The 15,529-nt window shown below is 36.9% G+C and overlaps 1 protein-coding gene across 1 annotated transcript in view; it reads left to right on the top strand.

The window, feature by feature from the left end:
• The window catches only part of XRN2 (5'-3' exoribonuclease 2), a 91,032-nt gene that overhangs the window by 57,239 nt on the left and 18,264 nt on the right, over positions 1–15,529 (top strand). Inside the window, exons 22-27 of the mRNA XM_081097205.1 lie at positions 658–755; positions 1,395–1,474; positions 2,687–2,743; positions 11,830–11,898; positions 11,994–12,125; positions 14,428–14,555. Of these exons, the coding sequence (XP_080953331.1) occupies positions 658–755; positions 1,395–1,474; positions 2,687–2,743; positions 11,830–11,898; positions 11,994–12,125; positions 14,428–14,555 (564 nt within the window). The remainder of the gene's footprint in view (positions 1–657; positions 756–1,394; positions 1,475–2,686; positions 2,744–11,829; positions 11,899–11,993; positions 12,126–14,427; positions 14,556–15,529) is intronic.

The following is a 15,529-nucleotide window of genomic DNA, read 5'->3' as shown; positions in this document are numbered from 1 at the left end:
ATTTTAAGACTATCCTTTAACTTTGTGTGTTGCAAGAGTATTGTTAATTTCCTTTCTCTCCTTTTTTCCTATCATCTTTCCCAAATAACAATAACTTTTCTTAAATGGTTAGATTGAAACAAAAGCATTTGCCCTCAGAGTGCTAACTTTAAAATGTTATTTTGCACAAAAAGAGGTATTTTGTCATATTACTGACAGTTAAAAGTATTGGGAAATTGCAGAGCTGAGCTCTACTGAAAAGTTGATTTAGTATCAGTATAATAAACCTATTGAAATAATTTCTCTATCAATCTTCCTTAGAATACCCTTGTTATTACATGATATAATTTGTGTTTCCTCAGGGAGTATTTATTTCTTACAGTAAAAATATTGGTTCTTTGTAAATAAGAAACTTTGTCCCTTATCTTATAATACTATATTCAGATATCTCTTAGTGCTAATTTTTTCTGATAGTCATTGATATTTGAAACCTTATTGCCAAAGAGTTGGTATTTTTTCTCTAGAGATCACACATGCAGGTTTTATTGCTTTTAAATTATTTTTTATAAACTTATAATTAAGTTTTTAAAATATAGGTGCTTCTTATTTCATTCTCATAAATATTGCTCTTGCAGATGTAATTGTTTAATCTTCATTCTTTTCTTACTTTGTCCCCAGCTAGAAGAAACAGTCTTGGAGGTGATGTCTTATTTGTAGGGAAACATCATCAACTCCATGACTTCATCTCAGAGCTATACCAGACAGGTTCCACAGAGGTATGGTCTCTTTTTCAGTCATGGAGTGTTTTTAGACAGTATATTTATTTGGTTAATTAATCAGGAATGCATTTTTAAGATTTTGGTAAAATATAAACAGAATTACTATTTTAACCATTCTTAAGTGTATAATTCTGTGGCATTAAGACCACACACAATATTGTGCAACCATCACCAGTATCCATTTTCAGAACATTTTCATTTTTCCAATTAGAGATTCTGCACCCATTAAACAATATTAATAAACAGTACCTTCCCATTCTTCACTTCCCCAGCCTCTGGTAACCTCTCTTACTTTTTATCTCTATGTTACCTACGTATTCTTGGTACCTCACATAAATGGAGTTATATTTGTTCTTTTGTGTCTAACTCTTTTGTGTCTTAACACTTAGCACGTTTTCAGGGTTCATCCATGTTGTAGCATGTGTCACAGTTTTACTCCTTTTATGGCCGAATAATATCCATTGTATGTATACACGATGTTCTGCTTATCAATTCATCTGTTGATGAGAACTTAAGTTGTTTCCATCTTTTGGGTCTTAAGAATAATGCTACTATGATTTTGGTGTAGAAGTACATGTTTGAGTTCCTGCTTTTCGTTCTTTTGGGGTATATAATCAGGAATGCATTTTTCCACAGCCAGTGGATGTACCACCTGAATTATGTCATGGGATTCAAGGAAAGTTTTCTTTGGATGAAGAAGCCATTCTTCCAGATCAGTAAGCTTTCATTTGTGTATAATTGGTATGACTGGGACAAAGTTTAGTTAGAATTTTTACCTTGTTCCTTGAATGTGTTATTTTCTACAAATAGAAAAATGAAACAACAGAAAACTTGTTGGACTAAAAAAAACGACTTGGAGTCAAAGCCCAGCTCTGACATAATAGCTGTGCCACTTTGTGTAGGGAGTCCAGGGGTTCTTTAAACCCTTTCAGGAGAGCCACGAGGTCAAAACTATTTTCACAATAATACGGAGACATTATGGTGTTATTTACTATTGTTTTTCTTTCTCTCTTGAATGTGCACTGGAATTTTCCAGAGGCTACATGTAGTGTGTTACCTTAAGAGATTGAATTCGAAGCATATAAGAGAAATCAGCTATAATATAGATATTTAAAAAACAATGATCTCATTTATTTTTTATTTGCTTTGTAAAATAGGTGTTTTTCATGAAAAATGTTATTTAACTTAAATGTAATAGGTGTATTATTGGTATCTTTAAATTAGTAATTTTTAATTTCTTAGTTTTAATTTTAATAGATAAATATTGACAGATATAACCAACATAAAAACTGTTTGAGAGTCATCAGTTTTTAAGAATGTAAAGGGGTCCTGGGATCAGAATTTGAGAACTGCTGCTCAAGGAATAGAATTTGCTGGTCATAGAGTATACATATCTTCATTTTTTTCTATATAATATTTGGTGGTCTTTTAACATGATTACATTGTTTTATAATCTCAAAGGCAATTTGTGAGAGATCTTGTTACTCTATGTTCTTGCAAGATCCTTGAAATTGTCACAACCTTAATTTTTGTCACTCTGATGGATACTTCTTGGCATCTTGTCATGTTTACAGTTTCATTTCTCTGATTAGTGAGAATGAAGCCATATATTTGGTTTTCCTCATGTATAAAATACCTGTTCTCTTTTTCTATTTATTTTTCTGTTCCCCAATTCCCCCTTTTGGTTTGTACATATTCTTTACAAATTATGATATAAGCCCTTTGCCCATAATTGTTTTCTGTTGATGAGATTACAAGCTAAGGAGATAGGTTTCTTTTTTAAAGATATAAATTATTATATTTTAGTTGTTGGTGTTTTTTAATGATTTCTCTTTCTTAAAGCCTAAGAAACATAGCAACATCTTATTTCCACTTATCTGAAAGGCTACACTTTACAAATAGATGCTTTTTCTCTTGTTTCTCCTTAGAGTAGTATGTTCTCCTGTTCCCATGTTACGGGATCTGACACAGAACACTGCAATCAGGTAAGTTTTCCAAAATTCATGGCATTTTGAACTTGCAAATAAGTTTAAGAAGACTTCCGATTCACAAGGAAATGGCAGCTATTATTCCACCAATGCTTTGAGACTGAAGAAGTCCCTGTGTTGCAGGCTTCAGAGCAGAGCCTCTTGACTTTAAATTACATACATTGTTAAGGTTACTGATTTAACAAGCTTGTTTCTCTGCTTTCTAGTTTCCCCTGACAACCTCTAATTCTCCCTGGATTAGCAAGTGGGAGGAGATAGAAAGTAGGAATTTCTAGGAGCAGCTTGCTGTATACGAGCAAACAAAGATCTGTATACCAGAGGCCCATACTGCTTTGCTTTGAAATAACAGACAATTTTAAAAACTATTGTATACTTTATTTTGATTAAGATGAGATAGGATGAATTTGTGGTGATTTCAATCAAAATTTATTTTAAACTCTTAATTTCTGCTTATTTATAAACTTATTTATACCTTATTTCTTCGGTGACAGGATTTTTCTATTGAGTAAAATAATGTAAAGTGTAATATGACTATTTAGAATAAAGATCTACCAACTTAATGATTTCTATAATCTGTAATAATAAAAGCGTAATATGCTAATTAGTCCAGACATCCTTCCTTCCAGACAAAGCCACAGCAGGGGCTAAGGCAGAGGCAGAGGTGGCAGAGGCCCCCCCCACCCCACACCCGCCCCGGCCACAGCAGCGGTGGGCGGGGGCTGGGGCCAAGGCCCTTGGACGAATTTCGTGCATTGGGCCTCTAGTTATTATATATAATCAATAATCTTGATGGCAGGGTTTATGTTGTCATTTTCTTCAGTCTTTAGACGAGAGTAAAGCAAACACATCCTAGCAGTTAAAGGATTTTGTAAAAACTTCTTAAATCTTCCTTTCCCACTCATTCTTACTATTTCTCTCTCAGGAAATATTTTAGATTTCTCATTGTGAAGTATAGGCATGTTTATTTTCCTATCTTTAATGGATTTAGGTAGCATACTAGAAAGGCTTTTATTTAAAGAAAACCATTGAATATGGAAAATCTTCCATATTATTAGTTGCTTTAGACATACACATAATTTGTCCTGACTCTGTCTTTGGGCCCTTTTATTAAAGGTGGACTTTAGAATTGTAACTGTGTTCCTGTACCCATTACAAGCAGTCTGGCCCCACAGATCCGGTGTGGACACTGTGCTAGCCCTTGGGGTCTCTGGCTTGCCACAGAGCTTCAGGCCAGTTAATCCCATCAGCTCTCTCTTTGGATTGTCCTATGTTTGCTTGTGTTTCTCAGTTTCTGTGCATGTTTTCAAGGGCCTTCCTACTCAACTTTCTAATTAGGATAGAGATATTGCCCAAGGGAAGCGTTACAAAATTGACAGATCCTGGAGTTTTTGTTTGTATGATGATGATGTTGGTTGGTGGTTTTTGATCCTGAAAGAGCCTTTGGTATTATTTGGTGTTCACAAGAGTATTAAATTTATAAAACAAATCTCAGACTCAGGTGCGTTTACGCGAGTTCTTCCCATCACATTATGTCTTATCTTTAGTGTTGAGAAAGTATACTATAGAGATTATTGAGGTGTCTCAAAAGTCATAGAAGGACCTATAGAGAATATGGTTAACTATAATCTAGAAGATTTTTTCCCAGTTCTGATTTCATAAATCATTCAACCTATTAGCAGCCTAATTTTGAATAGAACTAAGCCATCTTTCTCCTCCACCATTGTAATTTGACATAGTTTATTTTTAGAGTAATTCTTTGTAAACTTTAAATGTATAAATCCTGCATATAATTTTAAATTACAGAAAAGTTATTTTCCTGGTGTAATTTTATATTCCTCTGGAGTAGATACACAGATATATGCACACACATCTTTGTTTACCTCAGACTCATGTTCCAAACTAACTTCTTTGTCCTTTGCCCCTCACCGGTTCTCCTGGCTGCTTTGTTCTTTCTGTCCCTGGACGTCCTGTTTCCCATTGCCCAGGCTTTGGAGCTTCTTATAAGTTTAGCTTCTCATGTTATATTACTCCCTATATCTGCACCACTATTCCGTAATATGTTTTTCTTTTCACAGTGAGCCTGTTTTGTGCTTCTCTCCTGGATTACTGTAGTGATCTCCCAGCTGGTTTATTTGATTCCACCTTCCTTCCCACTGAATCTCTTGGCATTTGACATAAAGCTTATTTTTCTAGACGTCTACTGCCCTTTGGAAAACTTTGGTTATGATGTAGTGCCGTTAGAATTACACTCTTGCTTCTTCAAGGCCAGCCATCATTTGGCAAAGCTATAGTTCTGTGCCTGAACCCCCACAGTTCCTCAAGGACACCTTCTCCTTACCCAGGCTGGTCCTTTCAGTATCCCATCAACCTCTGTGCCTTCTTCCATTATTTGGAATGCTCTTTCCTTTTCTAGCCTACCCTCCATTACTTTTCTTCTCTTTTAAAGGTAATCTATAATTTATATAATCTTTGTATATTCTTTTCATCACTAGCATTGTCAGATCTTAGCACAGTTCTAAACTTAGGTAAAAGTTCAGTTGTTCATAGTGTTGGAACCAGTGTTTACCAAAGTCTTCTAAGAGCCCAGACTGCCCTGGCCAGGTGGTTCAGTTGGTTGGAACTTTGTCCTGTATACCAAAAGGTTGCTGGTTTGATTCCTGGTCAGGGCACACACTTAGGTTGCAGGTTCGATCCCCAGACGGGGTGCGTACAGGAGGCTACTGATGGATGTTTCTCTCTCTCTCTCTCTCTCTAAAATCAATGAAAACATATCCTTGGGCGAGGATTAAAAAAAAAAAGAAGCCCAAATTTACTTTTTCAGAGGAGTGTTTCTCAAACTTTTTCACCTTTGAATGGATCAGCCAAGGTATAGAACGTTTTATATCAACAGGGAGGTTTTTTTTAAAAAATGTGAATGTGTGTAAAGATGTTCCTTTTTATTATAACCACTAAAAATTCATGCATTTGGTGGGGGGGGGCGGCGGAGGGGGTCCCTCAGCCTGGCCTGCACCCTCTCGCAGTCTGAGAGCCCTCGGGGGATGTCAGACTGACAGCTTAGGAGCGGACCTAAGCCGGCATTCGGACATCCTTAGTGCTGCCATGGAGGCAGGAGAGGCTTCTGCCACTGCTGCTGCGCTCACCAGCCATGAGCCCAGCTTCTGGCTGAGTGGTGCTTCCTCTGTGGTCAGTGGACATCATAATGACCGTTTGTTCCACCATTCGGTCGATTTGCATATTAGCCTTTTATTATGTAGGATTACTGTAATGATCTTAAGGCTTGTAGTTGGCAAGCAGATAGTTTGAAATCCAAAGCCTGAAAGAAGTAGAGTACATGCAATCAGTAACAGACTTAATGGTTGAAACACTTGGGAGGGTTTAACTTTCACTGCTTGTAGTACTTTATAGGACACTGAACTGCTTAACCTCTTCAGGTAGAATGTCAGAAAAGATGTCTTAAGTCCTATATAAACTTAAGTGTTTTAAAATGTTAAGTATCCTATATAATAAAAGGGTAATATGCAAATTGACCCTTAGAGTAGGAAGACCAGTCACTATGATGCGACCTGACCACCAGGGGGCAGACCTCAACACAGGAACTGAAACCCTGGTGGTCAGTGCACTCCCACAGGGGGAGCTCCACTCAGCCACAAGCTGGGCTGTTAGCTGCGAGCCCAGCAGTGGTGGCAGGAGCTGAGGGACCCCCACGAGTGCATGAATTTTTGTGCACCAGGCCTCTAGTATGAATCATAAAATTTTCTCATCATAAAATCATAAAATGTACAAGGAAAAGGTAGAGGAAAAATTAAACTTGATATTGAGTTTTCTGCTTTCTTTGTGAAGTGTGCTAGCACTCTCAAACAATACAATTTTCTAAGGATAATTCTTAAAATGAACTGAATTGGAAGAAGGTGTTGTACATTCTATTCCTTTTCCATTGAGACTTGGCTACACTACTACAGTATTTTCTTCTTATAAATAGCTTTAAAGTGCTGCTTGTGGTACAAGTAAAACCACTGTTCAGTTTTCTTTCAAACATACTTAGCTTTTAAATTTATATTTATTTGTCCTTGCTGTGTTTATGAAGACAGGTGATGAAAATAATAGGTTATCTGCCAAGGAAGGGATCCATTATGCTACTCCTGGGTCAGAGCTGGTCTGGTGGATAGAGTCTTATACTGGGTATGTCAGCATTTTCCCACCTGGAACAAATGGTTAAAAATACTTCTCCTGTTTAGCGAATTAGATGAAACAGTATAAATCAAAGCACAAATCTCTTAGTTCAGTAGCCTGCTGAGTCCTTAAGCTGTTCTGTTAACTCATTTCCTCCCTGACAGTGCTTCTGTCTTATCTCGGTTTTACTGCTTTCCCTCCCCTGGTAAACTCTCCATTATTAATCACTTCTGTTTCTGGTAGTGGAAATTTGTCAAGGCCTGATCTGGATTGTTTCCCCTTTATGATTTCCAGTATTTTTATTTCTGTATTTTATTAAATAAGATAACTTTTATTATTTTTAATCCTCTACCTATAAGAATTTGAGTTACATAAATCTGAAAAACTCAGGAATTTCCAAAATTTGGATGAAATGAAAGTTACTCTGGTTTTTGCTTAATGGGTTCCTGCCTTTACGAGGTTTATTCAAGTTGTGGCTTATATTATCACATTGGAAAAGTGCAGTTGAGTTGTGCTCTAGCTTCTTTTGTTATTTAGTTATTTCTAAAAACAATTCTTAGTATATGTTTTTGGAAACAAATTAAAATACTAAAATCTCTTAATAAGTAAAAGGTTAACTCATTTTAGAAAAGAGTAAGTCTTCAAACTGTTCTCAAAGATCCAATGGAAAAGAATGCTTTCCTCTTTGAGATCATGAATAGTGTCCATTGTCCCTTCAGTAGGGACCTCCACGCTTAGGTTCAGATACTCCTTTTCTGTCTCCTAGTGGTTTGTACCATGTTAAGTATATAAATCACTCTGTTAAGTACGATTATGAGAAGAACTAAGGAAGATCTTGGAGATAGTTTTCCTATTAGCTTGGAAATATTTCTCCTTATTGAGCATGAATAAAGGAATTTTAAAAACAATTTTATTGAGGAATAATTGGCATACAGTAAAGTGCACATATGCACATATTTGCCAGATAAAAGGATCTGTTTTCCCCAAGCATTAGTTTCAGCTATCTTATTAAATCTCTTGTCATAACCATTGTCCTTCAGAAGAGATTATCCCTGTGGCCTTGGGATTATCTCTTCTCCCTGATAGCTTGTTACTTTGGCTGTCTCCTTCATTTTCTTAGTCTCAGCTGTTTTTGTGCATGACTGCAGATCTTCAGCTTGAGCCCTCACCTGAATGTACTCTTTTTTTTTTTTTTTATTTTAGCATTTCTTTTTTTTTTTTTATTGCTTAAAGTATTACAAAGGGTATTACATATGTGTCAAAAATATGGAATGCTTCACGAATTTGCGTGTCATCCTTGCGCAGGGGCCATGCTAATCTTCTCTGTATCGTTCCAATTTTTTAGTATATGTGCTGCTGAAGTGAGCACCTGAATGTACTCTTTATTTCATTTCCAGCCCTGCTTGCCCAACATTCCCACCTCAAGCACATGTTGACGCTCCTTTTGGTTCTTTCCCCCTGCTCTCACACACTGCTGCTGGCTGGTTCTTTCTGAATTGCATCTTTGATTGCGTTTACTTCCTTACTGACATCTTGAAGTAGCTTCACGTCATAGTCAGAACAAGCCCTTCACAACAATATCCCAGTTCAACCATCCTGTCTTACTGCCCACTCTGTTCACATACTTTGGCACTCCAATCCAGCCCTTCACAACTGGGGTCCCATCTGAGAATTCAGTCGGAGAACTTACAGCCTCTGTTGCATGTAATGAGTCGGTTTGTGTCCTGTGCCTTTAGAATGATACGAGTTATGTATCTTGGAAGAATTGAGGCTGTAGTCACTCAAAATCATTTTTGAGGGCTTACTTCTCTCCCAGATCCCTATTAAGAAGGCTGTGCCAATTAAACTGAACTACTCCTTGGTCCTGGGACCCCTTTCAATGTCGTTGTTCCATTATTTCCTCCGCCATCCTATCACCATAACCTTTTGGATGATGATGTTTTCCTTGGTCTCCTTACTCTACCCGCTTACACACATGCTATTACCCACACTCACAAAGACTTGTGTGGGGGAGATGTGTGCACACACATGCTTTGACTCCAAGCCTGTTGTTGCCTTTTTCACTTTATTCCTTATAAAACTAATTAGACATTTCCTATTTATTAGAAGAAGAGGCAAGCTCAATGCGTTTATACCTCCACTTCCACCATGAGACTATGTAAAAGTTGCTTGGGCTGACAAGTCCTGCTGACACAGAAATAACTGCTTTGAGATACTTTACTTATAAATCTTGCCTTATTACCAATTTTCTTTTTACTTTGTGTTTGCAAAGCACTAATGAGACCAAATACTTAACTGTTTTCTCTATCACTCTCTTAAACTTTTAACACTGCCTGTTCTGACTTGCCCTGCCTATGCCACCTTGCCCAATAGAAAACATTTGTGATAAAGACAGTTACTAGTGAAAAGTGAGTTGTAAGAGGAACAGATAGAGTAAATGAAGCCCAGCTGTTCTTGCACTCATGGCATTTTTATGATAAACGAAGCTATTTTTGTGTACTTAAAATATAATTAAATTGTACTGCAAGAAAAGTTTATAACAGATGGATCCTAATTATTTATTTTTTAATACTTTTTAATTTTTTTTTTTTTTTTTTAGTTTCAGAGAGAAAAAGGGAGAGAGGGATAGAAACATCAATGATGAGAGAGAATCATTAATCAGCTGCCTCCTGCACACCTCCTACTGGGGATTGAGCCTCAACCCAGGCATGTGTCCTGACCGGAAATACAACCATGATCTCCTGGTTCACAGGTCGATGCTCAACCACTGACCCACACCGGCCAGGTCGGTCCTAATAATTTTAAGTGCCAGTATTTGAAGAGAAAAAAAATTAGTTATATAAAATGTCAACCAGTGCCCTAGCTGGTTTGGCTCAGTGGATGGAGCGTCGGCCTGTGGACTGAAGGGTCCCAGGTTCGATTCCGGCCAAGGGCACATGCCTGAGTTGGGGGGTTGATCCCCAGTAGGGGGCGTGCAGGAGGCAGCCAATCAATGATTCTTTCTTACCACTGATGTTTCTATCTCTCCCTCTCCCTTCCTCTCTGAAATCAATAAAGAAATATATATACTTTTAAAAAAAATGTCAACCAGTGCCCTAGCTTGTTTGGCTCAGTGGATGGAGCATCAGCCTGCAGACTGAAGGGTCCCACGTTCAATTCCAGTCGTGGGCACATGTCTGGGTTGCAAGCTTAATCCCCAGGTGGGGGGCGTGCAGGAGGCAGCCAATCAGTGATTCTCTCTCATCATTGATGTTTTTATCTCTCCCTCTCCTTTCCTCTCTGAAATCAGTAAAAATATTTTATTGCGGACCAGTAGTTTTATTGCTAGCTTTACCCAGTGGCCAGATAAGTTTCTATTGAACGAGTACAAAAAAATGTTTTACATAAATGTTAAAGGAACACTTTAAAATTAAATACCCGTTGCATTTTGAAGTTATTTACTACATGTTTTTACAAGCTAATATTTTCTTAAAGTATGATACTTTGTAAAACACTGTATAATTTGAAGCGAGAATTCTTGTGATCAGTCCACAATGTGTTAATTCAATAAATCAATAAATCAGTAAATCAAATGTCAACCAATTCATTAAAACCTTTTAAACTGTAATTTGTAATCATTGGAGGAATTTTGGAAAATATTAAAAAACACAAAGAAAGAAAGGAGATGGTTGATTATGCAGAGAATATCACTGGTGACCCTTTGCTAAATATATGTCTAGTCCCTTGTAAATATATATTTTCCCGTGTCATTATTCTATTAGTAAAATGTTTAAAATACCAACGAAGTATTTTTAGGAAGAAGCATAGTTTCTATTATTCATGCACTTTAAGTTTTACAGTTTTTTCACCTGATGAATACTGTTATAAGCATCCTTAAGTATAAATCAGACACACATCCAGGATCCCAGAGAGGCATTGCTTTGTCAGAAGGACAACTATTATACTTACCAGCCTTTGAATGGACTCATATACATACCACCAGAGAGGAAGTTTGACCCAGCTTATTATACTCAAAGTTGGACTGTACAGCCTTATAAAAGTCTTTGCATAATTTTCAAATGTGACTGTTTCATTATAAAATACCCATTAGTAGAACAGAATACAGGGTTCGACTGGAAAGCTTAGTGTCACCCCTTTCCTTGCCACTCCTCCCAAATATTTGTGTGTATTTTTTTATTTTATAAACCAGAGGCCCGGTGCATGACATTCGTGCACTGGGGGTGGGGGAGAGGGGTGCAGGGCCTCAGCCTGGCCTGTGCCCTCTGGCAGTGCAGGAGCCCTCAGGGGATGTCCAACTGACATCACCCCTGGGAAGCGGGCCTAAGCTGGCAGTTGGACATCCTTAATACTGCTGTGGAGGTGGGAGAGGCTCCTGCCACCGCCACTATGCTTGCCAGCTGTGAGCCCTGCTCAGGGCTTCTGGCTGAGCATTGCTCCCCCTGTGGTAGCGCACTGACCACCAGGGGACAGCTCCTGCGTTGAGCGTCTGGCCCCTCGTGGTCAGTGTGCATCATAGTGACCAGTCATTCCCCCGTTTGGTTGATTTGCATATTATCCTTTAATTATATAGGATGTTTCTATTGATGTTCGTATCTTTTCCTATTGCAACAAGACCTGATTTTCCTTAAAATGCTAGAGGGAGAGTCTTTGCCAGGGACTGAACAAAATGGAAGATTTTTTTGAGTTGAGGCCATGTCTACTAAAGATCTGTGATCACCCACAGTTAGCTAGAATTTCCCACAGAAAGTTACATGAAGGCTAAGAATTAGCAACAGTTTGGTGAAGATATTTATTGACTACAATAATTTTTGAAGACGTGAATTTTAGTTATTCTGTTTAAACATGAGAAGTATCTCAGTTTATATGGTGGTTAAATCAGGCTAATCACTAAATTGTATATTGTTCTTTTCTAGTATTAATTTTAAAGACCCACAGTTTGCCGAAGATTACATTTTTAAAGCTGTAATGCTTCCGGGAGCAAGGTAACAACAACGCAGTTATAAAATATAAACTATCTAGATTTGTTTTTTTATGAACATTGTTTATCCCTGTAACTCTTGTATTTTCAAATGGTCAGAAAACCAGCACCGGTACTGAAACCTGGTGACTGGGAAAAATCCAGCAATGGACGGCAGTGGAAGCCCCAGCTTGGCTTTAATCGGGACCGGCGGCCTGTCCACCTGGATCAGGCAGCATTCAGGACTTTGGGGTGAGTGTTAGGCTTCTGTCATTTGTATATTTTGCTTTTTCTGACCCAGCCACAAAGCACTAAGTCAGTATTTATGCCACAGATACTTTATGAGACTATTCAGTACAACTTTTTTGCAGATATTTTAATGACTTTCATCCGTCCCTGTTTTTCTTCTGTTTTTAAATTCACTGCTCTTTCTTTGGTTTATGTATTACTTTGTGTTGTTTGAGAATTCCACTGTTTTCTCTTTTAAAATTTTGCTATTGTTCTGATAGTTATTTCAAGAGAATAAAACAATCTTTCTATTTTTAAGAAAGTTTTAGCTGAATTAATGACAGAATCCCTTTAAAGTGTTAAGCAGGACGTGAATACACAAAGCCACCAGTTTCCTAGATTTTTGCTTAACCATTATTTGAACAGCAGTGCCTCATTGTTGTTGAATTTTCATTTCTTTGTCTGTTAGATTCTCTCTTAACATGTCTACTGGTAACGTATTTCCTCTTCTGTGAATTTCTGATTTTTATACTGTGCCCTTAAGAGCTATTTAATTGTCTTTTTCCTAGTTACTGAGGGAACTCCATATAGAGAGGGAGACCTTAAAACAATAACAGGTGACAAGATGGGATAAAAAGAACAACAGGCTGGGGGAAACATTAATGAGCTATTGTTTATGAATTAATGATAACTCATAAATAGATATTTTCAATACGTTGGAAAACCTTAAGATTGAAAATACGATTTAGACATTAGGTCACCATCAGCATGTACTTAATACAATGAATAGTAAGGCGCAGTGAATGTGGCATAGTAAGTGGTTAAGAGCATGATTTCAGATCCTAAATGTCTGGGCTCAAATGCTTTTTCTACCACTTGATATTTTTTTACAAGTTACTGAACCAGTCTATGCCTTTGTTACCTATATGTAAAATGGGAATAATAATTATACCTACTTTATAAAGTTGTAGTGAGGATTAAGCTAATGTTTAGCAAATGCTTAGAATAGATCTCAACACTGGAAATGTTAGCTGTTGTGGTTGATTGTTTTAGAAGCCTTTATTCCTAATAATAGAAGAAATGCAAATTTAAAATAATATTTTTTTTAAATATAGATTTTTATTAATTTCAGAGAGGGAGGGAGGGGGAGCGAGAGATAGAAACATCAATGATGAGAGGGAATCATTCATCGGCTGCTTTTTGTACGTCCCACACGGGGGATTGAGCCTGCAACCCAGGCATGTGCCCTGACTGGGAATCGAGCTATGACCTCCTGGTTCATAGGTCGATGCTCAATCACTGAGCCATGCTGGCTGGGCTAAAATATTCTTAAGATATCTTTTTGCATTATTTCAACTGTTTTCTAAAGCAACATAGTAGTACCTCTAAGTAGAGTACTGAGTTCTGAAGATGCTCTTAACTTAGATACAAGTTTCTAATTTTTGGAATTTATCCTGAGAAAATAATTGTAGAGGAGCATAAAGTTACATGCCTAATTACCTCCAGAGCCTTGTTATCTGTAATGCTAGTACTAAATGAGAGGAATGGTTTAGTAAAATATGAGACATGAACATTGGAAAGTATTCTGTAGATATATATATCTACAGAATATATGTGTTCAGATATATATGTTACAGTTCTGAACACTGTGAAAGATATAGGGAAATGTTTGATATATTAAATTGGAAAAGAAAAAAGCATGATATAGAGTAGAGTAGTGTATACTGTCGGCCCTCTGTATCCACAGGTTTCATATTCATGTATTCAACCAACTTGGGATCAAAAATATTGTGGAGGTTAAGCTTCCAAAATTCCACAAGCAAAACTTTGAATTTGCCCCATGTTAAGTACTACACCTGAGTCCATGTGAATGAAGTGATCATAGGCATACCCTGGTATAGCTTATGTGAAAATACAGGTTATATACAGATATTAGACCATTTTATATAAGGGACTTCTTGGATTTTGGTGTCCCCAAGTGGTCCTAGTCCCAATCCCCCAAGTACGAAGAGACAACTGTACACTGATAGAGCACAATTGAAATACAATGCAAAAAAAGAATAAACTAATTTTTGCTTACAGTAATTAATAAATGTTTAAATGATTATCCATTAAGAATCTTGGTGGGGGAAATGAACATCTGCTGTCACATTAATATCAGCTACTATTTTGAACTTGGTTAATAATCTTTTAAATCTGTGTTATCTTAATTAGATCTTATTGTAAAGAGATGGCAACTAGCACTTGTTTAATTTGTGTCAGCTGTGATGTGATGGATATCTCTTGATATAATTTTTTTATTCTGGTTGGGTGGGTTCTTTTACAGCCATGTTATGCCAAGAGGCTCAGGAACTGGCATCTACAGCAATGCTGCGCCACCACCTGTAAATTATCAGGGAAACTTATACAGGCCGCTGTTGAGAGGACAAGCCCAGATTCCAAAACTTATGTCAAGTAAGTTTTTACTAGTTGGTTATTTTACATGCTAAATTGAATATTACACAAAGGTTGGTTGCTAAATCTTCATTGCTAAAAAAATAGATTCATTGTATCCATGCAGAAATAGTGGTCTTAAAAATATACAAAAAACATACAATTTAGAAGGATTATAAGAGAATACTTCATGTAGTCTTAAGATATTTTTACTGTATATAAATAGTTAATTGAATGTATGAGTTGGATTTCTTATTTTCATGTATAAATCTTTTGAGTGAGCTTATGCAAAAAGATATGTGGATGCATTGCTGTTTATTAATACAAGTAGTGAGGCAAATTACATCACATGCAATAGATATGTAATTAACAACCACTTAATTGAAAGAAACCAGTGTCCCTTTCTTGAACAAATTGTATCTCAGAACCACCAAATATGAAGTTAGGCATTGCTTTGGTAGGAATATGCCTTTAATACCGTGGTTCTGAGAAGACTTTGGTTTTTTCCTGACCCCTTATAACTTGTTTCGAGGACAGAAGTGGTTCAGAAATGGTAACCATGAAAATAATTACATGGCATTTGGATTGCAGTGGAATAGGGGCAAAATAGTTAAATGTTAGGCTTCATAAATTTTGCATTAATTTTAAATTGTATTCCCATTTAATGTTATTTTTGAGCTCCGTGGCTGTGTGCTGCCTTATCAAGAAAGTCTTATTAAGTCATGTGTCATTTTCAAAACCACTTTCTTCATGAAGCCCTTTCTTCTTCATTCCTGGTTGTCTGCTTGCTACCTAACCAGATATCATCAACCTCTGAGCCACACTGGCCAGGCCTAGGTTGCTTTTATAACTTGGCTATTGTAAACAGTGTTACAATGAACTTAAGAGTACGTATGTCTATTCAAATTATTTTCATTTTAATCAGATAAATACCCAGAAGTGGAATTGCTGGGTCATACAGTAGCTCTATTTTTAATATTTTGAAGAATCATCAT

The sequence above is a fragment of the Myotis nattereri genome (genome assembly GCF_964212035.1).
Source record: "Myotis nattereri genome assembly, chromosome: 8".
In the NCBI taxonomy this organism is placed as follows: Eukaryota; Metazoa; Chordata; class Mammalia; order Chiroptera; family Vespertilionidae; genus Myotis; species Myotis nattereri.
The sequence above is the reverse complement of the archived record's forward strand: the minus strand, read 5'-3'. Positions and strand labels throughout refer to the sequence as shown.